This window comes from Dichotomopilus funicola, assembly GCF_033296635.1.
Source record: "Dichotomopilus funicola strain CBS 141.50 unplaced genomic scaffold C8A04scaffold_75, whole genome shotgun sequence".
Taxonomy (NCBI): domain Eukaryota; kingdom Fungi; phylum Ascomycota; class Sordariomycetes; order Sordariales; family Chaetomiaceae; genus Dichotomopilus; species Dichotomopilus funicola.
The window spans coordinates 1-27,106 of NW_026944096.1; the positions used below are offsets into that span (position 1 = coordinate 1).

The 27,106-nt window shown below is 54.8% G+C and overlaps 10 protein-coding genes across 10 annotated transcripts; 3 read left to right on the forward strand and 7 right to left on the reverse strand.

The window, feature by feature from the left end:
• Positions 1–303: 303 nt before the first annotated feature.
• On the forward strand, positions 304–1,231 carry C8A04DRAFT_39780 (ribosomal protein L18e/L15P; the record flags this gene model as incomplete). Its single annotated transcript, XM_062784711.1, has 4 exons — positions 304–307; positions 562–666; positions 731–1,098; positions 1,154–1,231. The coding sequence occupies 4 exons, from the start codon at positions 304–306 to the stop codon at positions 1,229–1,231; spliced, it is 555 nt and encodes a 184-aa protein (XP_062633917.1).
• A 344-nt stretch (positions 1,232–1,575) lies between these two features.
• C8A04DRAFT_39781 (uncharacterized protein) lies at positions 1,576–6,010 on the reverse strand (the record flags this gene model as incomplete). The annotated part of the gene is made up of 10 exons (XM_062784712.1): positions 1,576–1,644; positions 1,714–1,875; positions 2,032–2,160; positions 2,275–2,357; positions 2,394–3,093; positions 3,329–3,333; positions 3,879–5,427; positions 5,470–5,592; positions 5,653–5,937; positions 5,996–6,010. 10 exons carry the CDS (start codon positions 6,008–6,010, stop codon positions 1,576–1,578), a joined length of 3,120 nt encoding a protein of 1,039 aa, XP_062633918.1.
• A 682-nt stretch (positions 6,011–6,692) lies between these two features.
• Positions 6,693–8,063, forward strand: C8A04DRAFT_14815 (magnesium transporter protein 1; the record flags this gene model as incomplete). Its single annotated transcript, XM_062778245.1, has 4 exons — positions 6,693–7,052; positions 7,131–7,231; positions 7,327–7,682; positions 7,879–8,063. The coding sequence occupies 4 exons, from the start codon at positions 6,693–6,695 to the stop codon at positions 8,061–8,063; spliced, it is 1,002 nt and encodes a 333-aa protein (XP_062633919.1).
• Positions 8,064–8,405: 342 nt separating this feature from the next.
• C8A04DRAFT_31886 (mitochondrial carrier domain-containing protein) lies at positions 8,406–9,753 on the reverse strand (the record flags this gene model as incomplete). The annotated part of the gene is made up of 4 exons (XM_062781906.1): positions 8,406–8,649; positions 8,721–9,133; positions 9,211–9,600; positions 9,745–9,753. 4 exons carry the CDS (start codon positions 9,751–9,753, stop codon positions 8,406–8,408), a joined length of 1,056 nt encoding a protein of 351 aa, XP_062633920.1.
• A 1,850-nt stretch (positions 9,754–11,603) lies between these two features.
• Positions 11,604–12,852, reverse strand: C8A04DRAFT_39784 (uncharacterized protein; the record flags this gene model as incomplete). The annotated part of the gene is made up of 6 exons (XM_062784713.1): positions 11,604–11,656; positions 11,717–11,802; positions 11,861–12,066; positions 12,129–12,228; positions 12,282–12,338; positions 12,770–12,852. 6 exons carry the CDS (start codon positions 12,850–12,852, stop codon positions 11,604–11,606), a joined length of 585 nt encoding a protein of 194 aa, XP_062633921.1.
• A 748-nt stretch (positions 12,853–13,600) lies between these two features.
• Positions 13,601–15,788, reverse strand: C8A04DRAFT_39785 (MBOAT, membrane-bound O-acyltransferase family-domain-containing protein; the record flags this gene model as incomplete). Its single annotated transcript, XM_062784714.1, has 4 exons — positions 13,601–13,720; positions 13,792–14,868; positions 14,925–15,333; positions 15,469–15,788. The coding sequence occupies 4 exons, from the start codon at positions 15,786–15,788 to the stop codon at positions 13,601–13,603; spliced, it is 1,926 nt and encodes a 641-aa protein (XP_062633922.1).
• Positions 15,789–16,867: 1,079 nt separating this feature from the next.
• On the reverse strand, positions 16,868–18,207 carry C8A04DRAFT_39786 (tyrosine--tRNA ligase, cytoplasmic; the record flags this gene model as incomplete). The annotated part of the gene is made up of 3 exons (XM_062784715.1): positions 16,868–17,110; positions 17,171–17,973; positions 18,087–18,207. 3 exons carry the CDS (start codon positions 18,205–18,207, stop codon positions 16,868–16,870), a joined length of 1,167 nt encoding a protein of 388 aa, XP_062633923.1.
• A 508-nt stretch (positions 18,208–18,715) lies between these two features.
• On the reverse strand, positions 18,716–20,971 carry C8A04DRAFT_39787 (calponin domain-containing protein; the record flags this gene model as incomplete). The annotated part of the gene is made up of 4 exons (XM_062784716.1): positions 18,716–18,750; positions 18,822–20,511; positions 20,655–20,865; positions 20,949–20,971. The coding sequence occupies 4 exons, from the start codon at positions 20,969–20,971 to the stop codon at positions 18,716–18,718; spliced, it is 1,959 nt and encodes a 652-aa protein (XP_062633924.1).
• Positions 20,972–21,683: 712 nt separating this feature from the next.
• C8A04DRAFT_31891 (uncharacterized protein) lies at positions 21,684–22,586 on the forward strand (the record flags this gene model as incomplete). Its single annotated transcript, XM_062781907.1, has 1 exon — positions 21,684–22,586. The coding sequence occupies one exon, from the start codon at positions 21,684–21,686 to the stop codon at positions 22,584–22,586; it is 903 nt and encodes a 300-aa protein (XP_062633925.1).
• Positions 22,587–22,961: 375 nt separating this feature from the next.
• On the reverse strand, positions 22,962–26,254 carry C8A04DRAFT_31892 (DDHD domain-containing protein; the record flags this gene model as incomplete). The annotated part of the gene is made up of 5 exons (XM_062781908.1): positions 22,962–23,088; positions 23,153–24,455; positions 24,513–24,748; positions 24,806–25,935; positions 26,006–26,254. The coding sequence occupies 5 exons, from the start codon at positions 26,252–26,254 to the stop codon at positions 22,962–22,964; spliced, it is 3,045 nt and encodes a 1,014-aa protein (XP_062633926.1).
• Between the last annotated feature and the right edge of the window lie 852 nt (positions 26,255–27,106).

Genomic DNA, 27,106 nt, shown 5'->3' on the forward strand with positions numbered 1-27,106 from the left:
TAAGCTATTTCAGGTTTACGTAAGCGCACGGACCCGTGCGCCTAGTGGGAGCCTTTGATGAGGCCCTGATTAGGTAAGGGTAGGTTAAGTGGGGCTCCGCAACTCTTGGTGGTGGGCCGCAAGGGCTCACTGGTCAAACTACCTACCCAATCCGACAATCTGCCGCTTCTTACCGCCCAACACACAAACCCTCCCCACTGGCACCAAAATCTCCCCAAAATTTGCGACTTCGAAATTCTTGACCATCGCCAAACGAACTTCCCATCGACTCGGATTTTTGTCGACAATCCACGAGCCGCCACGATGGGTACGTAACCCAATCTCCTCGAAGCCTTTGTGTGCGAGTGGACGAGATCCTGAAACATGTTTCTCTCTGCGAACCATGGCAAATTTGCTCCCGGTCGAGAATTCGTTGTCGTTGCTGCCGAGCGCCTCTTCTCCCGAAAGGTGAGAGATAGAGAGGTCAAGGCTACGCACTCAGACGATTTCTCGCTGGTTGACGCAGGCCAAATTGAGCATACTAGGACCCAAAGGCTGACCGGAGTCTTCGTTGGATTATAGGTATCGATCTGCGGAAGCACCACGAGCGGTCCACGCACCGCAAGGCCCCCAAGAGCGACAACGTCTACCTGAAGCTCTTGGTGAAGCTTTACCGCTTCTTGGCCCGTAAGTCTTTTGGCACCGATCCGCCCTCAAATTTCTTGCTCGCTCTAACCCCGAGACTCGGCAGGCCGCACTGATGCTCCCTTCAACAAGGTGGTCCTGCGCCGCCTGTTTATGAGCCGCATCAACCGCCCTCCCGTCTCCCTCTCCCGCATTGCGGCCAACATCAAGAACGGCGGCGAGAGCAAGACGATCGTTGTTGTCGGCACCGTCACCGACGACAACCGTCTCCTAACCGTCCCCAAGCTGTCGATCGCCGCTCTCCGTGTGACCGCCACCGCCCGTGCCCGCATCACCGCGGCCGGCGGCCAGGTCATCACCCTCGACCAGCTCGCTCTCGAGAAGCCCACTGGCGCCAACACCCTCCTGCTCCGCGGCCCCAAGAACTCTCGTGAGGCCGTCAAGCACTTCGGTTTCGGCCCCCACAAGAACAAGGTACGTCGGATGCGTTCATCGAGTTATAGCTTGACCAGTACTGACCCCCCACTAGAAGCCCCACGTCCGCTCCAAGGGCCGCAAGTTCGAGCGTGCCCGTGGTCGCAGAAGGTCGCGTGGCTTCAAGGTCTAAAGTGGTGGAAATCGATACCCTTTGGAGTTTGGGGCATGGCGTGGGGTTCTTGGTCGTCGCATGGCAAATTGTTTTCAGGCATGCTTTATCTTGGCTGGCGGAACTGTGCTGGGAACATGCATACGGGACACGGGAAAAGTCTTTTTTCTTTTTCACGGTTATGAGAAATTGACCAGATAAGATCATGTTGCCACGGCTATGAATGACAATGCCATTGAGCCCCCACGTTCGGATTACAAATGTTTGATGGTACATTACAAGCGTCATATGGTACAAAATGCTGAATCCCGCGTTGGGCCATCAAGCCCACAAACCCCCGTCGGTAAGGCGAGCTCTCGCGGGGTTCACTGTATATCTTGAAGCGTCACATCCCCTTGCCTCTTTAATGCGACGTAGAAACCCTCTTTTGATTCCTGCGCCAAACACCCCGGCGGTTAGCCTAGAACCCATAAACGAAGCAAATTTGAAATGGGGTATCGTACACTCCGCGACCCATCGGGTTTCACCCTCTTCACAGTGTCGAACATTTTCCGCAACAGCAGCTCAAGGGCTTTATCCTCGGTGCCTTGGTAGAACTTGCAGACAAAATGCCCACCCGGCTTGAGTGTGTCTGACGCAAACGACAGCGCGGCATGACAGAGATCCTGTTTTGCAACGCGGGGCGCCGTCTCCCCGTATGTTCCGCCTCGGAGAGCGGGCATGCCCGTCACCCCAAGGGGAAGTTGGGGAGGGTAATGGTTAGCATGCCTTTAAAAGGACACATGACGGGAATTTTTGAAACAGGGAACGGGCCGGTTTACCATGCTTTGGGCGTGGTCCCTGAAGACGATGCCGCTCACGTTCATCAACCTGTCATATGGGGCTTTTAAGCTTTTGATCGAGAAGGCGCGGGTTAGGGGCCAGGGTTCCCACATGTCGCTGAGTACGATCTGTTGATGCGGTGGAGTGCATATCGGGAGGTGTCAGTTTTCACATCTGTTGGTCTGCGTTGTTTACCCAGGTTCTCCTTGGGGGTGCTTTTGGGGGATGTGAGGTGGACATACGTCTACTACCCGTAGATTGGGTTTCTTATCTTCCTTTGACGGAGCGTGCTCTTGCTCGCCATCTCCTTCCTCAGATGCGGATTCTGTCGAGGCAGAGGAGCCAGAATGTTCGCTCTCACTCCCACTGGCAGCAAGTATTTCCTGCGCCGCCTTCCGCTCCAGATCAATATAACTCGGTCGATCGGCAAAGCCGTCCCCCGCTTCTTCCTCACCCTCTGCCTCCTCCCCGGCCCCAACGCCCGCTTCTTTAGCCCTCCTCTTCCGCTCAGCCCTTTCCAACGCCCTCTTCTGTTCGCCCTCAAGCAGAACCTGTTTCACGAGCTGCTGTACCCTAGGATCCAGAAAATTCCCCTGGATCGAAGTCACCCCCTTAGGCGGCTGCGCCGGGAGGATATCGATACCGATAACCGTACCGTTCGGCTTGGTGCGGTCGAAAGCTACCTGAGACCAGCTCCCAGGTGCATACCCCAAGTCAACAACAACCTGGCCTTTGCCTTTGTGGAAGAGCTTGAAGTCGTCGTCCATGCTCATGAGTTTGAAGGCGGCGCGTGACTTGAGGTTTTGCACCTCGGCGGCGCGGACGAAGGGGTCGCGCATTTGGCGGGCTTTCCATTTGGAGTTGGAGGAGGAGAGGCGGGTTTGTTGTCGGGAGTTGAGTGATGGAGAGGGGGGGCATGTTGGTGGTATCCTAGCTTGAGATATTTGTGAAGCGGAGGGCGTTAATGACGTAGCCATGAGGATATGTGAGTGAAGGCATGATGAGGAGGTGGTCGAGGGGACCGTGAGGCGGACGATGCCTCGCGTCCATGGTGGGGGCATCTGGATCGATTTGCGATTGAACAACAATTTCAAGAATTTCAGATGCAATCTTCAATTCTGAAAATAAAAAGAATTAAGTTAGAAGTTACTTGATGAGAGGACTGCTCATTTGCTGTGGTGTTTGAGTACCATTAGTTGCAAGTTTTGAGTTTGACTTTTGAGTGGGCGTTGTGGAGACCAGGTCCCGGGTGTGCAGCAAAGCCGTTGTGTATGAGAACACAACTTAAAAACATACATTCTCTGGTCTTCTGGTCCTCAATATGAAGTGAAAAAAAAAAAAGGATGCCCGGACTGTGTTGTTAGAGTTAAACTGAAATTATGGTGTCAAACTAATTTTTGAGCAGGGCAAGTTGTCGTGTTTCGACATTCCTTACATTTACTTCAATTCATATGGATTTGTAAAAAGTAAACTACTCCGTTCAATAATGTTTGTTGACAAACCATACTCGCCAACAACAAATCCAACGAGTCGAGAGAACATAGCATCTCATTGATCATATCATAATAAAGCAGGTAAGTAAGCGGTAAATAACGCCACAATCCCAAACCCTTCCCAACCCAAACACCAAATGCAAGCAGTCAAGACCGAAACGCCAAAAACATGCCCAATGCCAACGCAGACATAACCCAACAACCCACAAGATAATGTAACCTACAGCAATTCCTCTACAGCCACACACCCTACTTCTCCGTTCTTTCCCCTCAAGCTAAAAAGCTAGCGGCCACGCCCCTCTTCTCCCTCTTCAACGGCGAAAATGCCGCGCCTCCAAAGACACTCTTCCCACCAGCACCACCAAATCTCGCCGCACTGGGACCTTTACCAGCCCCAACCGCCTTTGCCGCACCGCCTAGCTTGGTCGCCCGTTTGACACCGGCTACCGAGGTGGCTGCGGTTGGGGCCGGGGCAGCAGCAACAGCGGAAGCGGCAGCCACCCTTTCACCTTCGTCCTCGGCGCCATCGAAGAGAGTGGAGGTGTTGGACGCACCGAGCTTGCGCTTCTTTTTCTTGGGCTCGGGCTTCTCTGGGGCAAGAGCGATGGTAGCAGGTTTTGTAGTGCTGTTCGCGCTGGCGTCCGAGGTGTTGGCGGTTCGGTTCTCTTGGTCTTGGTTGGTGCTGCTGTCGGCCTCGTCGGGCTCCTCGGCGACCTTTTCAAGAGACGACTCAACACGCGGAGCTTTTCGGTTGCGGACGGTAAGATTCTTTTTGGAAGCGGACGAGTCACCGAGGGGCTTCGTGCGAGGACGGCCGCGCGGCCGCTTCTCTGTCAGCTTGGCGCTGGAGGGTTTCGTGTCGGATTCAGCGGCGGTTGCTGCCGGGCTTTTGGCGGGCGTCCCGGTGGTTCCCTCGGTTGGCTCTTCGGTAGTCTCTTCAGCGGGCGCGTCTGCACCACGGAATTGGACCACGGGTGCGGGGGTAGTGTCGTTTCCATCTGGTTTCGGGGAGCCATCGAGATTCACTGTCTTGTTAAGGAACGGAGTGATAGAGAACTCGGACTTGCCACCCACCATGGACAAGTCGAAACCCCTCTTCTTAATAGGCCGCTTCGGTCGCTCGTCCATGCCGCCGGGTGTAAGGAGAACCTTATTATCAACGCTCATTTCGTCGGCAGACCGTTTCTTCTTCCCGTTCGCCTTGGCCACAACGCCCTTGACCGGGACTAACGTGGTTGAAACGCTAGAGAGCTTGGTTGCCTTATCCTGCGCCTTCTCCAATTCGGCTTTGCATTTCTTGAGCTCCTCTTGTACGTCGCGGTACTTGGTACGTATCCTGTCGACCTTGTCCGCAGCGGCTTGTTGCCTCTCCTCTGCATCGATTTGTGCCTGCTCATTCTCCTTGCGGAGCTTCTCTTGCACCTTCTTCTGTTCTGCGAGCTCTCTCCGAGTTTCATCGAGCTCTTCCCGAAGTTGGGCCATTTCTTCCTCAGGACCAGCCTCGAGCTTGACTTGTCGCTTGGCTGCCCGCTTCTCCGCCACTAGGGCCTCCTGAGTCTCTTTGAGGGCTTGGCGAAGTTGTTGGATTTCTTCCTCGGTATTGTCATTTTGAGAGGTGGTTACTTGCTCAACCTTGCGCTTTTCGGCAGTGAGGCTCACTTCCATGGCAGCTAGTTGTTCCCGTAGCGAGTCTAGCTCGCCCTCAGCTTCGCTGTTCTTCTTCTCGCCGTTCTTCGTCTTCTTGCCTGCGGCCTTCTTTTCCTTGGCCAGTTCCTTCTCCAGCTCACGGATTTGTTTTCGAAGGTCCTCTTCGACTTGTCTGTCGCTATTCTGTTCCGCAGTTGTCTTCTCCGCCGCTCGCTTTCCGTTGGCAAGTTCGACTTCTAAAGTATCAACCTGGCGCTGCAATGCCAGTTTCTCGGCGAGGACGTCTTTTTGGTGCACAAGTTGGGTTTGCAGGTGCTCCAATTCGGGTTTTAGGACAGCGACTTCGCGGGAAAGGGCGAGTTTCTCAGACAGGACCTTGGCCGAATCTTGCGATACAGCATTGAACGCCGTGAGTTCTTCCTATAATCGGTTCGCGAGCCGTCAGCATTGATTTGCAAAGTTCAGGGCTGGCGGCCTTACCTTCAAGTTGGCAATCTCGCGCATCTGCGACTGCATGAGATTGTCTTGCCTGCGAGACTTCTCATCCGCGCCGGCCAGTTGTCCCCGAAAATCGTTGATTTGCTCGATGAGATCCTTGATGCGGATGTCTCGTTGGGCAAGCTGGTCCTTGGACCCCGTGGCCTCATCCTCCAGTATCATGTTGCGCAGTTTCAATCGCCGCGCTTCCTCGTCTCGGGCCACAAGGTCACACTCGTGCACTGCACTTCTATACTTCAAATCGAGATCGTGAACGTTGTCGGACACCTGATGCCGGATTTCAGTTAGAACAAGAGCGTTGCGAACGGCGTGGGACAGCGCGTACCTGTTGGGATGCCATGTTTACACATGGCGACGCGTCCTTCGACGGCATAAGGATGGAAATAATTGGAAGAAAACGAAGGGAGAAAGAAGACTAAATCGCTAGAAAAAACCAATACAATCAAGCCAAGATCATTTGGTCCGGTCGTGTGGGAGGCAAAGGCGATGGATGGGCGGTGGAGGTCGATGGATGATGCAACGGCGGAGAGTGCGCAACCCACACATCAAGTTTGAAAGTAAACAGTGTTCCGAAAATGGATTAGCTTCATTTGGCCCCCACCCTGCCCTTTTGGCGGTCGTTGTCGGCCCGTCAATGATGTCCCTGACTGATCAAATGCCAAGATGCAGGGGTCTGCGCCAGCTTTGGGGCCGCAGCTTGCAGCTCCAATTCCCGCTGAGGACACACTTGCCTGAAGAAGCTCCGTGTCAATCGCACCCGCCAAGACGCTGCCGGACATTGAATCCGCGGACGACGAGGACGTCAGCAAACCTCACCACAACACTTGCGGACGCCTCTCTAGCCGGTTTCCGCCTACTTGCTCTCTTCCAGGAGCAATTGGGTTCTTTCCGTGGTCTCGGAACCCACCCACCCAAACCTCTTGACCCTACCGACGTGCAGCGGCGGATAACGGCTCCACGACTTCCACATTCGAACCCGCAAAAGAAACGAAACAACCACACAACATTCGCATAAGCCCAAGATGCGCTGGCTTTCCCTCTTCTCCCTCGCGCTGAGCGCGACGGGTGCCCTCGCCGCCAAAGCGCCCGGCAAGAAGACCCCCGAAGAGCGCTTCCAGCTCTACCACAACAAGGCGCTCTCCAGCAGCCCTGTCAAGCTAGCCGACGCCTCATACCGGGAGCTGACGTCGACACCACGCGACTATTCAGTTGCGGTCCTTTTGACGGCGATGGACTCACGGTACGGGTGTCAGCTTTGCCGGGAGTTCCAGCCTGAATGGGAGCTGCTGGCGCGCAGCTGGACGAACGGAGACCGCAAGGGCGAGAGCCGCGTCGTCTTTGGTACCCTGGATTTTGGGGATGGGCGGGATGTGTTCATGAGTGTGAGGCTTCCCCGCGCTAGAGGGCTCGTGGTTATGAGTTGCAGTATCGCATTGACTGACATTTGCTGTGTGCTGTAGTTGGGTCTGCAAACAGCCCCGGTGCTCTTCTTCTTCCCCCCTTCGACTGGACCCCACGCTGCCGCCTCTTCGGAGCCGGTCCGCTATGACTTCTCTGGCGGGTGAGTCCTATCCCCTAGAGATACAAACTGCATCTAGCCCTTGGAAACACGGTGAGGGTGGACAAGGAACATAAGATCACTGACGGCCCTTATAGCGCCCAAGCCGCCGACGTCGTCCACAACTGGCTTTCCAAGCAGCTACCCGACCGCCCACACCCGCCTATCAAGCGCCCGATCAACTGGATGCGATGGATCTCAACCTTCGTAGTGCTCTCCGGCACACTGACTGCATGCTCCGTCGCGTGGCCCTATGTATTGCCCGTGATCCAGAGCCGCACAGTTTGGGCTGCCATTACGCTCATCTCGATCCTTCTCTTCACTAGCGGCCACATGTTCAATCACATTCGCAATGTGCCCTACGTTGCCGGCGATGGAAAGGGTGGTATCAGCTACTTTGCCAGCGGTTTTCAGAACCAGTATGGGCTGGAGACCCAGATCGTGGCTGCCATGTGTAAGTTTCTGTTTGCATTCCCCCTTTTTTCACAGCACGGGCAGGCCGGGGGTCATGTAACACAAGTCTATTGATCCCCATGCCTTTTCTTTATCCTCCCACCCTCTTCCTTTCCTGCCATGACATCCATCCATCCGCCTATCCATGTGTATGCCCCCAGATCTTTTTTCTAACGCCACTCGAAAATCAAATGCAGATGGTGTCCTCGCCCTCTCCAGCATCTCGTTGGCCATCAAGGTTCCCCGAATGACCGATCCCCGAAACCAAGGCATCGCATTTGCTGCCTGGTTCGGCGTATTGTTTGTGGTATACAGCCTTCTTCTCAGCATCTTCCGGGGGAAGAACCCCGGTTACACGCTGTCGCTGCCCCCTTTTATGTGAGGAGGCGTTGGTGCGTTGGCGATCGTTGAAGTTCTTGGTAGAATGAGTCTGCAAGTTCTCCCTTCTGTCCGCGATTCTGCGTGCATCAGGGGCACGTGCGGGAGCAGAACGAATACCTGGGACCAAAATAAAGACGGGAGGGCAAGAAAATGTTCACAGTATGTATGTACAACTAGGGTATTAGCGGCGTATCTAAGGGAACAGCCGGGAAAAGAAGCTTTCATTGATTGATCAACGCCCTGAGCCTGTAATCTTTGTGTTAGCCCGCAGTTCATGTTGTGTACATTCAACCACACAATCTCACCTCTCAAGAAGCATCTTGGGATTTGCCACCGGGCAATATTATTGCAACAGCGGCTCCTCCTCCTCTGGCTTCAGGGTGACAAGGAAATCGCGGCACAGCTCAAAGCTGAGCCAGCTGGATGCCATGCTCGGGGCCACCTTCAATAGATTCGGGATAATGCCCTTGTATAGGCCTTTGAGACCTTCTTGTGTCACAATCACACGAATGGCGTCCGTGAGGGATTTGTATTGATAGCCCATGCCGGACATGGTGTTGATTTGGAAACGGCGGCGGAGCACGTCACTGTTTCCAGGGGTTAGTATTTGTCAAGTTCATGTGAATGAAGTGTGTTGCAAGCATAATAGGCAACTTACAATGGGTAGGTGCAAGTTTGCGCCACGGCGCCAGAGACGGCACCCGCGACCAGCTTCCGCACGGCGGTGGGGTTTTGTTCACCTTCGCGGGTTAGGTATTGGCGGATGAATTCGTATGTCATAAAGTTAAGGCCGACATAGGGCGCGACGCCTGTCACGGTCGGCACGATCCCGCGATATAGCGCGCGGATCCCTCCCTCGGTTTTGTACATGGAGATCATAGTCTGCCACATGCCGGGGAGCTTTTCCGGTCGCTTGCCGAGCTCTGCAAATGAAGCGGATTGGATCGAGAGTCGTGTGCGCACGATGTCTAGGGGGTAGGTGAAGGTGACGGATGTGATACCGGCAATACCGCCGCAGGTCAGGCGTGAGAGGGGGGTTAAGCTGTCGCCGGGGTGTCGTTCGAAAAACTGCTACCGGGGCATGTGTTAGTATCTCCTCTGTCTCGCGGTCTCTTGGATCATTCATCGGGGACCGGGGGACAACCCACCCTCTTGTAGAAATTGTAACTCCCAAACTGAACCGCCGAGTACGGCACAATGCGAATGCAATTGGTCCCGTTCCCGCGCATGAATCCGCGCCAACCTTCTTCCCTCCACATCTTCGCCAACCCTTGCCCCACGCTCAGCTTGTACGCATCGCGACCGGCGCTTTGGACCTGGAACAGGATCTTGAGGCGCTCGAGCGGTGATACTACAGTACGGGAAACAGCGCCTGCTACGCCGCCGGCGCAAAAGGCGGCAACCACGGGATCGGAGATAAAACCGAGGAATTGGACAGTCGGGTTAAATCTTTCTGTGGGGGGGGCCGCGGGAGGTTGTGTGGGTGATGTGGTAGAGGTCGGTAGCCTGGGCTCCGATTGCCCTGCTTTTGGCGTCGGCTGAAGAGGAGGTATGTCAGTACTCACATGACTGAAAAGCGCCCCGGGCTGCTTTCTTTGAGAATATGGATCATGTGGCACCAAGAGGGATCGAGACGTGGGGCAGCCTCACGACGGCGATGTTAAGGGACGAGGACAACTTACTGCAGACATTGTGGTAGACTGCCGAGTTTAGACCCCCGCGAAAGTATTCGTCGGTGGTAAAACCGTTGTTCTCACAGGTTCGGTCGCAAAGGTCTCTCTCTGATCGATGTTGCGCGAATCGAAGAACAGACGAGGACGGCTCCCTTGTCTGTCGAGGGAAAAGGGGACAAAGGCGTGGAGTAGACCGGGCACCCCAGAAACGCTTCTAGTCCTAAAAAAAGAGCAGTCCGGGCTTTCGAAGGATGGTTCAGATCCGAAGGTTATGGTTTCGAGGTTGACATGTCGAGAAAACAAGCCGCGTTGGGGACCTCGCGGAGCATAGGTGGTGCCGTTACGTTTGTGGTGGGCGAAAGTCGTGGTTGAGACTATGTTGGTGATACCGAGGATGTGCCCACTGCCAACACGTGGGAGTGTCGTCGAGTCGAGGAGGAGGAGGGGGGAAGAAGAAAGGGAGACTGCCGCGACAATTACGGCGGAACCCTTATGCGTGGACGTGACCAATTTCGGTTTGGAGATTTGCTCCTGAGACTGCTGGAGAATTGGAGCTTTTGGAAGAAGGCCCGTGTGGCTGGTGAAGATTGGCTCCTGTTGGTTCAGCAGTGGGTCGAGGGGTCTGCTGCTGGGGCTGGGATGACGAAAAGTGGAATACGGCGAAGCCGCCAAGCCTTTCGACGACAGCGCGGCTCTGTCTCGTCCAACCCCGAGCCCGGTTTTCAGTTAGAAGGGAATCACGCCCTGTCCCGTCGAAACGAAGTGCCGATGGGAACCTGAATGTCTACTTCGTCCTTAGTTAAGGACCGCCGCAGCGAGGACCATTGGTCCCAAATGATAATTGTTTGACCATGCGCTATTCGAGTACGAGTTACACTTGTCCAAGTATACCATTGAGTGCCAAATGTCGTCCACTTGGCAAAGCCGCATGCGTTTCCTCCAAAACAGGGCTGCACGGAACGCAAGGTACCTCGCGCAGCATACAGATGACCTGCTGCGAGGGATCGCCCGACAGGCATGGGATGCAACCCGCGCTGCGGTCGAGCACCACAGGATACAGTCAGGTCAGACGCTGGACAAATCGGATGCTGTGCTACAGCTGAGCCATGCTCGCCGTGTCACTGCGCCAAACCAGCTGAACTGTTCACCCCCGGCTGTCCTCTGACCAAACAGATGAAACAACCCTTCTATCAGGCAACTATCACCCAGCGCCTGGAATTCCTCGCTCGTCTGTACCAATTGATTGATCTTTTCAAGCCTAGCATGCAGCCGAAGGCCGTCTCACAACGAGCAAATCATCGCCCGAAAGTGCATCGCATTGCCGCCAATAGCCGAGAGAAGTCGTTGGCCTCTCGGGTTGTTTTCACCAACGTTCCCACTTGCCAAGCCAGAGGGGGGCATGACCGCCATTTCCAGACTGCCTCCAATGCGGTGGTCCCTTTTCGAATGGCATCGACGACACTGAGCTCATTAAAAGACGTTGCTACTGAGAAACCAATCTGTGATTGCTACCTAGGAACAACGTGTCTATTTTAGTTTCCCACCGACCCCACCAAGAACGTAAGGAAATTGAAACGATCGCGTGCGCGCATCTCCGACCGCCTGCCTCCAGGATCTGCCGTTCACGAGGATCCCCCGATATTAATGCCGTTAAGGAACGCGGGCGATAAAGATAATTAATATTCTCGGCCGACTCGAAACGGGAAACGGGAAGCGGGAGAGCTTGATGAAGGTCGAGCGCCTCGAGACGCCCAACATCAGTAGACCAGAGGAAAAGGAGCACCAGGTGTATCATTAACACAGTCTTACGGCCAAACCCCGGGAGGAATTGCAAAAAGTGAGGGTTAAACGGGAGCGGGAATTGGCGTTCATTCGGCGACGTCAAGATCGTCGTGGGCCGGTCGTTCGGGACTATCGATAGCTATACGCCGTTGTTGTCAGAGATCGCCTGCCTTGAGTCTAATTGCGAGGGGAGTCATACGCTTCCTGTCGTCACCGTTAGTGCCGTTTTCGCGACGGTCGCGCTCGTCACGGTCACGGTCGTCCTTGACCTCACGGTCCCTGTCACTAGATTGATGTCAACACGTTAGGCTCCCCAAATGGGGAAGATGCGGCCGAGGCATACCGATCGGGGCTGCGAGAGCGGTCGCGGGTGTCGCGGCGGTCACGGTCGTAGTCACGGTCGCGGTCGCGGTCACGGCGGTCGTCCTTCCGGGGGGAGTAGTCACGGCGACGAGGACTGGGCGAGCGGCGGCGCGGGGACGAACGGCGCGGTCTGTCCCGCTCGTTGCGCTCAAAACGCCACGAGGCAGAGGGAGGGGTGCGGGCCCACTTTGGCATCGTCAGTACAAAACCTATGGAAATGCGGATCCGTTGATTGAAAGTGTGCTTACCTCGATCTTCAGGACGTCGTCCCGACCGATACGCTTGTTGTGCATATCATGGTAGGCGTCGTCCGCATCGCGGCGGTCCTCGTACTCCACGAAAGCAAACCTGAACAGCGTCAACGGCTCTGCCGTACTTGAGAATTTCCACGTACTACTTACAACCTGCTGCTGGCGGACCGCGGCGCTGGGATGTCACAGCGCACAAGGCGGCCATAGCTAATTCAAGTTACAGTGTCAGCACCTCAATTCGATGGCAGCGTTCGAGAGGAAGTATATTCTCTAGCCATGCGCATTCAAACTCAATAAAAATAACTGCCAAGAATTGGCCTGTTGCTCGCTCGATGCAACGGATGAATTGTTTTTGGCCGGCCGCTCGATCGAAAAGGGGAGGGGAGGACCTGGGAAAGCGCAGGCGAGGGCACGAGAGTCGTGACTTTGAGCGAGCGAGCCGAAAACACCGAACGCGGTTTATGAGAGCGACGGCGGCGAGGAGGAATGGGAGGATGGGGGCGCTAGGGAGCGCGACGACGAGGAAAGACGGAGGGGGGAGGACGGCAAGAGGGAGGTAGGTGGGTGGACCGAAGATCGAACTCGAAGCTGCCGATGATCGGGACCATCGCCGTCGTGTTTGTGGTGATTAAACGTACCGCTCGAATTCGTACGCGAGGTCGCGCGCGCGAGTGCCGTGGCTGAAGCCGGTCACGTAGAGGGTGGTCCCGTTACGAGACATATTGGCGGGTGTGTTGATGAAGTGTGCGCGAAGGCCTGGGAAAAAAGTTTCAAGTGAGCGCGCGATGATGGAGAGGCTCCTGATTTGCAGTTTCTTCCGAGGAAGGAAAAGGTTTCCTCCCAGCGCGAATAATGACGATGCTTGGCAGGCAATTACAACCAAGAATGGCCACCACTCGATGATGGATTGATGAGGTCCAAAGAGAGTTTGACAACCTCGAAAGGCAGGAGTTGGAATGTTCGGAGAAAGTGGAATGGCAGGCGCCAGAACCAGCCTTGGCCATGTTGGGCCCATATTTATGGAGTCAGCGATTGGCTGAAGGGTTCCAACACGCGCCAAGAATGACGCTCAGTTGCTTGTGCAGCGCGATGCAAGTTTCGCTGCGGATCTCCGGACTTGTGCAGCTGCAACCCCGAGGGCGGATCTTGAGGCAAACAAACATCCATCGGCTTTCTCTCGGTGGCAAATTTCGCACTAATACCGAGAGACTAAGCTTCCGTAGTGTCCACGACATACACTTACACGTCCAAACACTACCGTTTATAGCCATGGCTCATCACATGCCCCAGCCTTAGTTTGGGATTTCTATCGTTTATGCATGAGTAATGACTAGGAAGTTATCCCGATGCGAGTTTCGTCGCAAGTCCCATTCCAGAACGAACGGACGAACTGCTTCTATTTGTTCTTTATCTCTTGCTCACCACGTTTCCTAGCAAAGCTCTTGGGCAAGCTCTGACGCGGCATTCAATCACAGAATCAAGTACAGGCTACAAAGGACACTCGGCCCCGTCAATATGCCAAACCAGAACATCATGTTGCCAAGTGTTGCTCGGTTCCGCAGCCATTTCGTCCGGCTAAGCCTGACCAACTACGAGCGTTCGAGTTAGAACCGGACGGAATAGACACAATTCCAAAGGAACGAGAAAGGGGGGAACTTACCGGCAACTGACACATCTGAAGAAACAGCAGATACCCCCTTAACTTTTTGAAGATGCACCACATCACTAGTTCATGAATAAGCGCCGATAAGAAGAACGTGATGAGCGTTGCCGTATGCTTGTTCACCTTCATAGCCGAGATCGAGCTATGGTAAACATGGCGAAGCAGGAAGTTGTGTACAGGTCGGTTCCAGTCACGCGCGAACTGATCCCACGAGACACAGTTCCACCACGCGTTGTAGAATCCCCGATCCGCAAAGTAGGTCAGCTCAGCAACCAGGTTCAGGACCGTCTCCCAGATGAGATACCACGTCAGGAGGTATTCCATCATGAACGGGAATATCAGATCCAGCAGTATCCAGGGAAACTCGCGGAATCGGTCGGCCAACGGCACTCCTTCCTCTTTCATGCGCACTGTTTCCATAACCACCGGGTAGATGCTGGTTTGTGAGATCAGGTTCATAACCAGGATGATACCGAAGCAGGCCGCGAACTTCTCGGCCGCGTAGTACCAGTTGATCGACTTGGAGCGCGGATACTCGAGTTCGTAGACGACTGTGGGGAGGAATAGGTACTCGTAATGGTTGGCCAAGGTCAGGTTGTGGGGGTACTCGCGCCCAGGTTTGGTCGATTTGCCCTTCAACTCGTCCGAGAGTGCGTCGACTTCCCACTTGAGCACGCGTTCGAAGACGTGTATTTGTTCTTGATCTAGCGGCTCGCCCGAGTCGATCGCGGTCACGATCTTTTCGACGTCTAGCAGATTCTCATGCGGCAGCGACAAGCGTCTTTCTTTCGCCGAGGGGATCTTCGCCAGGTGTGTGGTACCGATATCCGCCACCGGAGGTTCCGTCATCGAGGGTGAGGCAACAGGCGACACCTTCTCCAGCTCCTTCAGCTTTCCAAGCAACCACTTCCGCTGTTTGTACACGGTGCTGAGATGCCCGTTATAAAACGCATAAGAATGCTGCTTCATGAGCATGACAAGCCCATGCAACACAAAAAACACCGTATGCGTCCACGGCCACTCCCTCAGGCGCGTAAACCCCACGACACCCCCGATAAACGCCATCTGCCAGATCTACCCACCATCGTCAGTCACAAGCACCCTCCAAAAGGGAAGACAAGCAAACTCACATTCTGCACCACCCAACCCCAACTCTCCCAACCCCTCAGCCGCTCCCCCTTCACCACCATCCGTTGCACGACCCACCCAAACCCAGTCAACCCACACATCACCCCATCACCAGCCGCCAACACGCCCACCTCCTTCCAGCTCCCAAACATGACCTTGGTCAGAATCTCATTCGTCCCCAGCACACTGCCATGTGCACGCCAATTCGACGCACCCAACTTGACGACAAACAGGAACACGGCCATCCAGAAGAGCGTGAAGAAGCCGTGGAACGGCGAGTTGGCCGCGTGCGGGTTTTGACGGTCAAAGGTTGTGAAGGAGCGGGTGAAGACGGGGCCACGGAATTTGGGCGGGCGGGGGTTGGGGCGTGGATCGTAGTCGTGGTTGTCGGCGTGAGATGAGGTGGCATGGCTGTTATTGTCGTCTGCGGCTACGGTGCTGCTGGGGGAGGGGCAGGAAGAGGAGCCGTAGGAGTCATCTTGAGAGATTGAGGAAGGGCTTGAGGGGATGAGGGTGTGTGCGGGAGATGGGGGGAGGTATGATGACGGATCGGTTTCTGGCCGTGGTGATGAAGCGGGAGTTATGGAATTGGGTTCCGGGCCAAAGTGGTCGAAGTCGCTGGACGTGGACGCCATAGCCGGCTGGCTTGGGAGATGAGATTCTGGAGTCACGCCTCTCCTTCTTATGCCAGCCTCAACCCCGTCAAGGTTGTTCTGACGCTCGTCGTATTGTGATGAAGACAGGGCATCCAGTGGGGGGAAAGGGAAGCCTTCGCGGCCGTCGAGAGCCATGCCGGAGGTGGTGGGTCCAGCCCGGGACCTGGGACCGGTGCCGGCGCCGTTAGCGCGGTGTTTTCGTTCGCCCATGCGGGGTGGTGAATGATCGACTGGCGAATTTAAGGGCGCAGTCCCAATGATTGATTAAGTGAACATTGGACAGGATTCAAAGGTGGAAGTGAGAAGCCCAAATTAGACGGTCAAGAAAACCTGTGTCTGACTTAAAGGTGCATAAAACAACGTAACAGGTTCCCCTTAGGTGTGGCTACCCTCGGTGTGCGGAATATGGGTATGTAGTTAAGACTTGTATAAGTACAGTGAGTGGACGCCACAACTCTTTTACCTCCCGCTGACATTAGCTGACGTTGCATCCAGGATCACTTCCCGCCGCTATGCGCCGCCGGTAGTTCTAAATGCGAACGCGAAGCCTACGGAGCCCGTGGCCCTATAGCATTACAATACGAAAGATGGGGATGCTGGAGAAAGGGAGTCACCGAACCGTGCTAGTGGCGGATTTCCCTAAGTGTTATCCCAGAGCCCCAGAACTTCCCGAATGCCCGGGTTCGCCGGGTATGGTGGCGAGCGATCATTGGCGATTGAATAATTTGTTACGAAACAATGGGGTCAAAGTATTCTGAAGAAGGGGATTGTTAAAAACCTGATTCATTTGTTGGCATGTTTGGTCCCTTCGCGACGAGTACGGGTTAGGGTTATTCATCGCGAGTCATTCATGGGGCCATGATGCCATTCAGGGGAAGGGGAGCCTCCATATTGGATAAGTGGATGGGTACACATATTCCGACTCGCATTCGTTTTCGAATCTTATTGGGTCTATAAACGCCAAATGTACAAGATATCCGCTCGTAACTGGCTTGAACAATACGAACAATACGACCAATATCCCGTCGGTATCCGAAAATCTGGTCTTGTGGCTCGAACCCACCGCAGGCGGGGCTTACGCTGTTGCCAACGCGAATTCGTTCATCCCTAGCATGCGGTCTGTAGGACGGCAAACAAGGGGGACGCTGGCAGATTGGAGGTTTGACGGAACTCCCTTGTGAGCCGAAGGCGTTAGTGCCAGATGTGACCTTCTCGACACCTTTATGACCTTGTGCTGTGGGAAGCAAATGTCAAGCATTGGGGAGTATCATGTCACGCCTCATGGAACATCAATTCGGCGTCCCTTCGCTCGGCCGTACTGGGAGTTCCTCCTCAGCTCCCTTTGCTGGCGGCGCTCCTCCGGGGTAGCGAGTCCCCTTGTTCTTGACCTTCTTCTCCTTCTTGGGCGGTGGTGGGTAGGCCTTCTCGCCAATTTCTTGCCACTCCTTGGAAGCATTGAAGGCCTCCTGAATAGGGGCTAAGAGTAGATTCAGGTCCCTGGTGACAGCGGGTTTAAGGAGTTGTGGTGTCAACTGTGGGATAGTTAGCAGTAAGTCACTGGTGAAAAGCTTTAGTGAGAGGGTATCTCATACCACATCGTTCTTGTAATCCTCCCGAATCTTGTCCGCATCCTTGTACACGAGCGTCTCCAGCCCGTCCCTCTCGCGCTCAACGCGGAACTCCCCGTTCCCACGTAGGCGCGCGGCTGGAAGCAGGACATATTCGATAAACGCAATTAGCCCGTTCTCCTCAACCACTTGCGGCGCAGCGTGCGCCTTCTTGATCTTCTTAGCCACCGTCTCCGGTGAGTCCAGCAAGTCGATCTTGCTGTCCGGGTCACTCGAGCTCATCTTGCCACCGTGCAGACCGGGCACCATGGCGTTAAGCAAATGCGCACGCTCCCGGTAGCCAATCTTGGGTAACCAATCCTTGGCAGCCGTGAACAGCTTGCGCTGGTCCATACCACCGAATTGGGCGTCGCAGTCGAGATACTGCTCATCCAGCACCTGCAGGATAGGGTACAGCAGGCCCGACAGCGGCGCATTATCTGTCTGTTTAACGATCTCGGCGCCGGCCTTCTTGGCGTCGTGTTCCGAGATGAGCGACGCCATCTTGTAGACATCCATGACATACTCGGGGCTCTTTTGGTACGAACTGCCGAGCACGACGCGCAGCTTCTCGGTCGACACGCCAACGGCCTGCAACATGGTCGTGATAATGTGACGGTAGAACTCGGCGCGGTGCATCACCAGCTCCAGCGGCGCCTTGAGGTTGTCAAGAAAGCCGTGGATGTCGGCCAGGAGGATGGTCACATCGCAGCCGGCGGCGAGGAACTGGGCGATCTTGATGGCGGGGACGAAGTAGCCGCAGTGCGGGCGGCCTGTTGTCGCGGTACCTGGAGTGTGTCGTGTCTTGTCAGTATTAAGCGTGTACATAACTGGGGGAGGCTTTGCTGGGCTGGTAATGGCGTTCTGTAGCCCCCTGTGACAATAGCAACTGTTTACCCACCCCAGTAAATCTTGGGATGCCGCCCCTCGTCGAGGATCTTTTTGATGATTTCCTCGTTGAGTACCTCGGCGAGGTTCTCGTTGATGAGCGCTAAGCGCTGGTCTGCGTCCGCGGCCGCCATTGTCTCCTGCCTTGCTGCTAAATGCAAAAAGAAAGACAAATCGCAACAAAATTGTTGTTGTTGGTGACTCGTCCCGGATAAAAAAAGGTGGCCCAAACGAGTGACACATAAAACGTTTGGTGGGGCAAACCGTTCTCGGCCGCGAGGGGTGGCGGGGTCTTACAGGGATCATCCATTCTGCCACTTTTTACCGCTTTCTGGCTGGGACTTACAGGCACCCTGATGGCCGAGGGCGCTCGGTTTCAAGGAAACATGCGACGGCAAGATTGTCCCGGGCTGGAGAATAATTCTTACATTTAAAAGGGTAAAACTTCAAACTGCCAAACTGTGAGAGCGAAAAGAAACTGCTCGATACGCCCTAGCAACGACGAGTAAAGAGAACCAGGAAGAACCCATTGAATTCGACTTTTCCGGGAACCTACCACCACCCACCACCATTCACCAGCCCCGGGGTTCAAAAGTTTTGCCCGTTTGTGCCATCTTGCGTTTATCAATCGTCGTACATCATTTATTGCATCCTCTCGTGCGCCGCCATCAACGAACCTGGGGTATTGTCAGTATTGAATGTAATACACATAATCATCGATTAGAACAAAGTGGGCAGGATAACGTACCAATAAACGTTGTGACCAAACGCGCGCGAACTTGGCAAATATCCTCCGGCACAAGCCAGATAGTCGCGCCCATCTTTCTTGCAATGCTGATGCTCAGCTTGGCGTTCAGATAAGCATCCTCGTCGGTGCGGCCGTCGGTGACAAGATCGTAATCGACATAGCTGCTCTTGATACCGCTGAGCACGTCCAGAAGAAAGACACCAGTGCCAATGGCCGGGTCCTTGAACGAGCGGATGCTGGAGTTGCGGCCGCCCTTGCGGCTCATATCGTTGGCCCACCGAACCATCTCCGAGTCAGTGATTTCACGTTTACCCAGGCGCTGTGCCAAGCCCTTGAGCGTGAGGGCAATGTCTTTGCGCATTAGCTGCCAGACCAGGCCTAGCGTGAGCTTACGCTGCCCATCGGTGATGTCGGCGCCCTGGATACCGACGAGGGAGAAGCCGTTCTGCTTGCCAAGTTCGATGGCGTAGTTGGTGTTCTCGACGGCCTTGAAGCGAGACATCTCGCCGCCGTGCGCTGGCCGCTTGTTGACGCACCGCCAGTTCACCGACCCCTTGATAACCTTGTCGTATGCCTGCATAAGGATGGTTCCATCGCAAAGGTCGTCGAAGAACGATTGAACAGCCGGCTGCACATCCAAGCTGTTGAGCCATAGGGTGAACACGCGGGCCTCACGTTCGCCTTCCGCGTCAAAGTCCTCCACCTCAATCTTCTCCTCCTCGGTGATAGGGTCAAGAGCGGGATGTGTGTTGAACAGGTTTGCAACGAAGGCAAGGTTGAGCTTGGGGTTTCCGGCAACGAGGGATGACGGGGTCAAGAACTTGCGGCACCCTAGCTTATCGGCGTTCTGCAGCACCTCCTCCGCACGCTGGTGTAGGTCACGGGTCTGCAGCGGGCCCCGGGTGCAGCCGTACTCGTGACCAATCTGCGCCAGCAAAACGGTGTAGTTCTCGGCATCCTTGACGTCGGTCGAAAAGTTCTGTACCCTCCTTGGCCAGTTGGCAGCCTTGAGATGGTAGTTGAACCACCGGAGGAGAATCTGCTCTGGTGGCAAGCGGAGGAACTGCTCAAGCGTCTCGTCCTCCTCTAGCAACCGGTAGAGCTCTGGGTGGAGCTTGATGTCGATCTTGCCCAAGAGACCGCGACGGATGACCTGCCAGATCAAACCGAGAATAAGATGCTCCCGAACCTCAATGATATCACCACTACCAATGTTGACTACTGAGCAGCCAATACCCTTGGCTGATTCAATAACAATGTTGTTATTCTCCGTCATTTGGAACGCATTGAGCGCTTTGCCCTTCTTGGGCAAGTTCAACACACGCTCATCAATAGTGTCGGGAACGCTGTCGTTGATGAGTTTGGCGAGCACCAGGCCATCCTTGCACTCGTCGAACATCTCGAAGGTGTCAGTCGGGAAGGGCAAGCGGCTGCCGATATCGCGGTCCCCTGCCAGGACGGCGTTGATGTGGCGAGTGAATTCGGTGCGTTCATCTTCGTTGATCGTGTGGGTGATGTTGGAGTTGGAGCCGGCCACGAAAATTTTACCACTGCCTCCGATGCTGCCCTTGGAGGCATGGCCACCACCACCACCACCTGTCCTCTGGGAAATGACCGCGGCTGGCGAGGCGGCGGCGGCGGCGGATATCCCTTGGGGGCCGCCTGGGGAATCGCGGAGTTTGGCAACGAGCTGAGTAACGGTTAGATATCATAGTAATAAGGGGCTCATCGCATCGCATTTTGCGCGGTTCCTTGGAACGATCCCCAAACCTGGATAGAGGGAGAAGGGGAGAACCAAGCGACGCCGGAAATGCGCGCGGAGAGTGGACTTACTCCGACGTAGTCTTCCAGTTCGACTCGCCTGGAAGAATCGAGCTCAACCTCCTTCAACGCCTGGCGGACAACGTCGTAGGGCTGGCGTTCGGCTGCTTGAGTGGCCTTGATGGCCGTGGCCTCGTCAATGTAACCCTTATCGTCAACATCGAGCTTGCGGAATGCGTCGGCGAGAGAGAAGATGTCATTTTGTTGGAATTGAGGAAATTTCCTGACAAGGTTCAGTTAGTACAAAACGCTCAGAGACTATGCGCTATGTGTATCGCCTTCGTAGTTGTGGATGGGAAGCCGCACCTCTGGAGCTTGAGGACGTTCATGGTGGCGCGATTTCAGCGCGTGGCGGGTTAAGAGCTTGATCTCTTGCTGACTGTTGGTGGAATTGGGCCTCAGGGAAACTGGAAGGTGAAAGGAGGATCTCCTGGCGTAGATAAAGCCGGATCGCGAGGCGAGCTGGAGAGGGAAGCCTAAGATGAGCGTCGTAATCTCGCGGTTTTGTCGACCCGGAAGCCTGGTGTGCTGCGCTTGTTCGCCCTGGGTTGGCGGGGGAAGCGGGTGGAGGGGCTTCCTCTTCAGGGGCCTGATGTAATCGGACCAGGGGTCTGTTGAACCAAGCCTCAGACGGATTGCGTCACGGCCCAATCAGCTTCTCGGGCTGCCCGGTTTCTGGAGCAGGGAGGCGCTGTTAGGAAGGACTTTCCGGTGGCACCGGACTGCGGGGATTTTGTTGCACAAAATTGTAACCACTAACTAACATTGGCACCTAAATTTTTATTTCCTGTTTCTGCAGTTATTCTGCGGATAGCTTCAGAAATTAGGCGTAATTCACGAGTGAGTGCCATTTGGGTGGGACGCCAATTTTTTTTCACAGTCTTGGGAGATACTCTCATTTTAGGCGTGAGTACTACTTGCGGGACTGGTTGTATCTTTTGCGTTCATGAAAAGGACCACACAACTAACTAACGGACCACATTAGATAGAAGAGTCCGCGACATCAAGTATATTTCATATTTCACTGTATCAACCCCCAAAATGGCGAAGGTCTGCAAATCATGCCAAGAGCCGCTCACCATAACCCTCGACCCTGAGGACTCGGTCGAGGAGACCACCAACCCTCAAACCGTCCCCGACGACCTCATCCTCCCCTGCGGCTGCCATTTCCACTGGCAATGCCTTCTGGAAGAGTCCTCCCACGTAACCACGGCACTTACCTGCCCAGCCTGCAACACTCACCTCCCAACAAACGTCCCAGCCGCGTCTGGTGCCGGTTCATCCTCCTCCTCCTCCTCAGCCAACGTTCAGCCAACCCAACCAACCCAACCAACCCCTCACATCCCCACTCACTACACCAACGAAGGCGGTGCCCAACCCAACCTTGACATCTACCCAACCCTCCTCGAAGAGTCCTACCTCTCAGCCCACCCGGAAGCCCGCCCAGCACGCGCATTCCATACCCTTGCCGCGGAAGGCCAAGTCCAGGGGATGGTCGAGCTCCTCCAGTCCCTCGAGTCGAACCCCCACGGCTCGGATGATGACGATGACGAAGATAACGAAGGCAAAGACGACGAATACGACCAGGACGACACGGACATCGACACCCTCAACGCAGCCCAGCTCCTCGCCTGGCGGGACCCGCTCAATGGTTTGCGCAGCGCGTTGCACGTAGCGCTGGAGGCGCAACAGGAGGAAGCGGTGTGGCTGTTGCTTTGGTTAGGTAGCGGGGCACGCGCGGAGGATTTCCCGCCTGCTGTGGTGCAGGTTGTTGAGAGCACTTTGGAGCTGGCACGGTTGTTGTTCTTGCCTGAGGATGAGAGATTGCCTGGCACAGAGGATGTGAGGACGGTGAGGGATGAGCGGGGCCGGACAGCGGGGGATGTTTGCTTGGAGTTGGGAGGGCCGTGGGTTAGGTTGGTGGAAGGGGGGCTGTTTCAGTGAATGTGGGCTGAGGAGAAGGGGTTTTATATGGGTTGGGATAGAGGATAGACAAAATGGGGTTTGTATGTGCTGCAGGACCAACTGCTCAGCGGGTGTCCCATGGGGAAGTGTATAGAGATTTTGTGAGAGAAACTGGGTAGTTGTGTCTGAAAATTTATGAATCTCTATAAACCTAAAGAGCAAAAAAGAAGGAAAGATAACTAGAGCTGAGGGAAGGAGAAAACGCCTCATCGGTTTCTAGTTGTTAATTCGAACCTGACTCCCTCCGGCAACCAGACATCTTGCCTCAGAGGCTTATTTTTCTAACCATGTCGTATCCATCTAAAAGCCCACTCAACCTCTTTAGAACGCCGTTTCTACCCGCACGCTCCTCATCTAACCCCTCGGAGACCGTCCCTTGCCTGACAACATTTGTGACAACATAAAATGACTGACATCCTCATCCGCCCAATAGCTCATGTGCGACGCAATGGTGTTGATGGGATTGAAGTCCAATACACTCCTATTCATTGTTAGCCATCTTGGTATGCCCCGAGTGTCAACAAAAGACAAAGAAGGATACGTACTCTTGAATGCAATAATCCACCCTCCCGTTCTGGTTCAGCGCCCGAATCTTCCCTTCTTCCCGCCGTAACCTCTGTGCCTTCTTTTCCTCCTCCCGCCACTTCTCCCGGCTTAGCCTGACCGTGTCGCTGGACGTGCTAGATCCTGATCCTCTGGTCCTGCCCTTGCCCTTGCCATCCGCCTTGCCCTCCATATTGTCTATCCGGCTCTTTTGGAACCGACTGAACAGAGTTTCCAATTCGTCATCGATCAGGGTGCCGGACCCCCCGCCGTTAGCGGCACCGCTGGCTAGCTGGAGCATCCGTTCAGCTGTCTTTTCACTGCGTTCTGCCTCTGAGAGAGCTTTCTCGTCTGCCACGACACCGGCCGAGAGATTGGTTCCGGCACCGCGGCTTTGAGGGCGAAGTGATTGTTGTTGCTCTTGTTGCTTCTGTTGCTGTTGCTGTTGAGATGCGGTGATCTTGGCAACATCCTCGTTGCTGAGTCCGAGACTCCGGTTGAGCAAGTTGCTGGCGATCCCGGCGCTGAAGCTGCTCCATAGGCCCGAGACGTTTTGCCCAATCTTGGCCCCAATTCCCGTGAGCCCCTGGGGAGCGACGGCGTTGAAAATACTCTTTTTAGTGTACGGTAGCACCTGGGGCTTGAGCGTTGTCATGACTGGGGAAATAAGCGGCTCGAGCCGGTAGGAGATGGGGTCGGATGGGTGAAAAATGTTGAAGAGTTGGCCGATCTTGGGCGATGAAACGTTGAATGGGAGGCCGGTAACCGGTGAGATACGCTGATTGGCAAACGTCTGAGGTGGGATATTGAGGAATGGGTCATCCATGTAGTCCGGGTTGAGAGGGCTTTCTGATGGCATCGCGTTGGGGTGATTCCGAGCGGAAATGGTGCGGCCTTTGAGCATCTGGAACAGGCCAACTGGAGATCCAAGGCAGTAGAAATCTTCCACGTCGAAATCGAACGCCAGATCTTTCGGCTCGCTGGGCTCGAACTGGTCGGTGGAAGAGGTCCGGCCATGAAGGGGGTTTCTCAGTGGCTCAATAGCGCTAGATTTCTCCTTTTGTCGACAAAGAATGTCAAACATGATGGCCGAGCCCAGCGAGTGGCCGACAATGTGCACCTTCCCGTTGAATTCGGGGTTGCGCTCCTTAAAAATCTTGTAGATACGGTTGGATTCCCGGAGCACAATCTCAACGATTTGTTCCCGGTAAGCACTTTGGTACAGGAGAACATCGAGGGCAAGATCGGATATGAGTGACCTTGCAAATGCCACTCCTTCAACCGTAATGTCTTCTAGTGACGGGTCTGTCCATATGTCAGTCGGCGGTAGGGGAGGTGTATCATGGTGTGAGTAGCACTCACAATCATCTTCATCATCTATGATCTCACCCAGGTCGTGTTCTCCCCGCTTCGGTTTGCGCTTAGGGAAGTCGAGGAGATGACGCCAGTTGACTGGCAGAACCTGGACACGCGAGTTTCCGAGACCGGGCTCCTCAATTTCCGAGTTGAGGGCCCGGAGATCTGCGGAAGCGGAATAAACCCCTTTCATTGTTTTGCGCATTACGTTGACATCGTGGACAAAGTTGATGCTTTCCATCCTGTGTTAAGTGGTTAGTGACGGGCTATCCTTAAGGGATGGGGAGGTGCGTAGGTACCTGCGCGAGAGCAGCTGCCCAATCCCGTGTGTGACAAGCACGAGGTGCTCAATCTCTCGGCCTTGGTTATCGTCCACTCTTGCATTGTAGTCCCCTAGGATTTCTTTCTCTTCACGTTCGCGTATAGCTTCTTCTTCGCCTTCAGAGCCCTCAACCCCTTCCATCAGGTTCGAAAGTTGGCGAGTCAGCCGGTTTCGAGTGTTTTCAAGATCGTCATCCTCCACCGACTCTCCGGATCGTGCTTCTGAGCTAGAAGGAGGTGCGGAACGTCTTTTGAGCGCCTTGGATTGCTTGTCTTGCCGCTCCTTCGACGCCGAGCGGGTGCCTTCTGGAGTCGTGGGTCTCTTTTCCTCTTTTGCTTTCTTGGTCTCGGCGTATCCCCGAACGAGCTTGACACCGCTCATATAACCGCCACCCGCAAATCGTTCATACATTGTGGATGTGACCCAGGAAAGCATGCTGTCGGAGGATAGCCAAGCAGTCGCCGTATCCTGATACGTAACCACGCTGTTCATGTACGCTCCGAAGAGACGGTACGTCTGGGGTTGGTGCTGCGGAAGGACCGCATCCTTTTTCACGACCTCCTGCGAAGTTTCGGGAGCCGGTTGCGGATTCTCACCCGGCGTTTTCGGGACGGCTGATTTGGATACGGAGTTGCTGCGCGATCTAGTCGGGTATTTCCAGGGCTTTGTCTTGAGGTACCCTTCTTCAAGCTGAGCTGCTAGGTTCTCTTCACAAGGACGCAGTGCGGACCCCTCCTGATAGAACCAACTTCCACGGCGAACATCATACGTGGGGCCCTCCCAGTAGATAGGCGCAAGCTCTCTATTCTCGAGGGTAACATCGAAGAGAAAATCCTCGTTAACCGGAACGCTCGTATAAGAGGCAGCCAAGTCGTCATCCTGCTCCCCTACCGAGGATATTGCCCTCGGTCGCTTGATTACAGCGTGGACACCGTCGGGCCCAATGCTTTGACCTCTGTCTTCTTCGAGTTCCTTGAGTTTAGCCTGGTACGCAGTTTCGATGGCACGAGAGTCCTCGACGGAAAACGAGACGTATTTCTTGGGCGGGGCTGGCTTTGAATCCTCGTTGGTTTTGGTTGACATGAACTTTGGCTTGCGCTTCGGGATCTAGATGACTCGAGTGTGAATTTCACAGATCTCATAGATACAATGGGGTTTCGGCTGCCGCGGAACTCACATCTACTGCATGGAACCATTGCACTTTCAATGGCGGGCAATCTGACGGATACCGCCCTGATGTCTGCCCATAGAATGGATTTGTTACATGGTCTCCCGTGCTCGGGGGAACTGGCGCGGGTTGGCGGTCTTTAGGTGTGGGAGTCGTGCTGCGGCTTCCGGCCCACGGATTGATCGAGTCCACGGCGGACGCGAGATAGGACTTTTCTACCTTCTTGTCCGCCTTCTTGTCCGCGGACCCGGATGCCATGGCACCGGAATCACCGGGGAGCCGCCCGAACAAGGATATCGATGCGCTGTGGGGATTTGTCTGCCACGGGCGATGACGGTAGATATGACAAAGACCTGGCCTCGCTGAGCAAGAACGGGAACAAACTCGAGATGAAAGTAACGACGCCAATGTTGACAAGTGACTGAATACGTGAATAGCGACTGGCACGGACACCGAACAGGGAAAGAGATCTGACTTCGCGGCGGCGCAGAACCTCTTTTCTGTACGCGGCGCAAACACGGGAACGAGGGGCGTTGCTGCGGGGGTAAATCCGGCTTGGGATGAAGCATTCAAGTCAATGTTTGACAGTGGACGGAGGACCCGAAGGTTGAAAAGGTGACAAAGAGCGCTTATTGTGTGGGTTTCACCGGGCCAACAATGTCTCAGAATTGAGGGAGGGAAGGGTCACTCTGGCCCAAATGATGGCCGTGGTTCGGGTCGGCGAGGGTAAGTTATGAAGCTTTGAACTGACAACCACATGCTTTGAGTGAATGATGACGGCTGCGGGCAACGTGGCTGCTGATTGGAGCTGTTTGCGCTCCGGCAGGCAGTGTCTTGCCCCACTGTTAATTGGCCGGGGTGACTGCGCCCAGCTTGTATTGTATTTGTAGTTACATACGGTCAAGTTCTGGCGCAGCTTACGGAAAGATCACGTTTGGTGGTGCAACGAGCAAAACCGTGTTGGGGATTGGCATTAGAACTCGATATGGGGTGCCTTTCACCGCCGGAAAACTTGAGACAATTTTTGTGCTGTGAATTTACCCCGGTTTGAATAATTTATGTGTTCTGCACATTCCATCTACTTCATTCTCCATTGAAATACCGCGTATT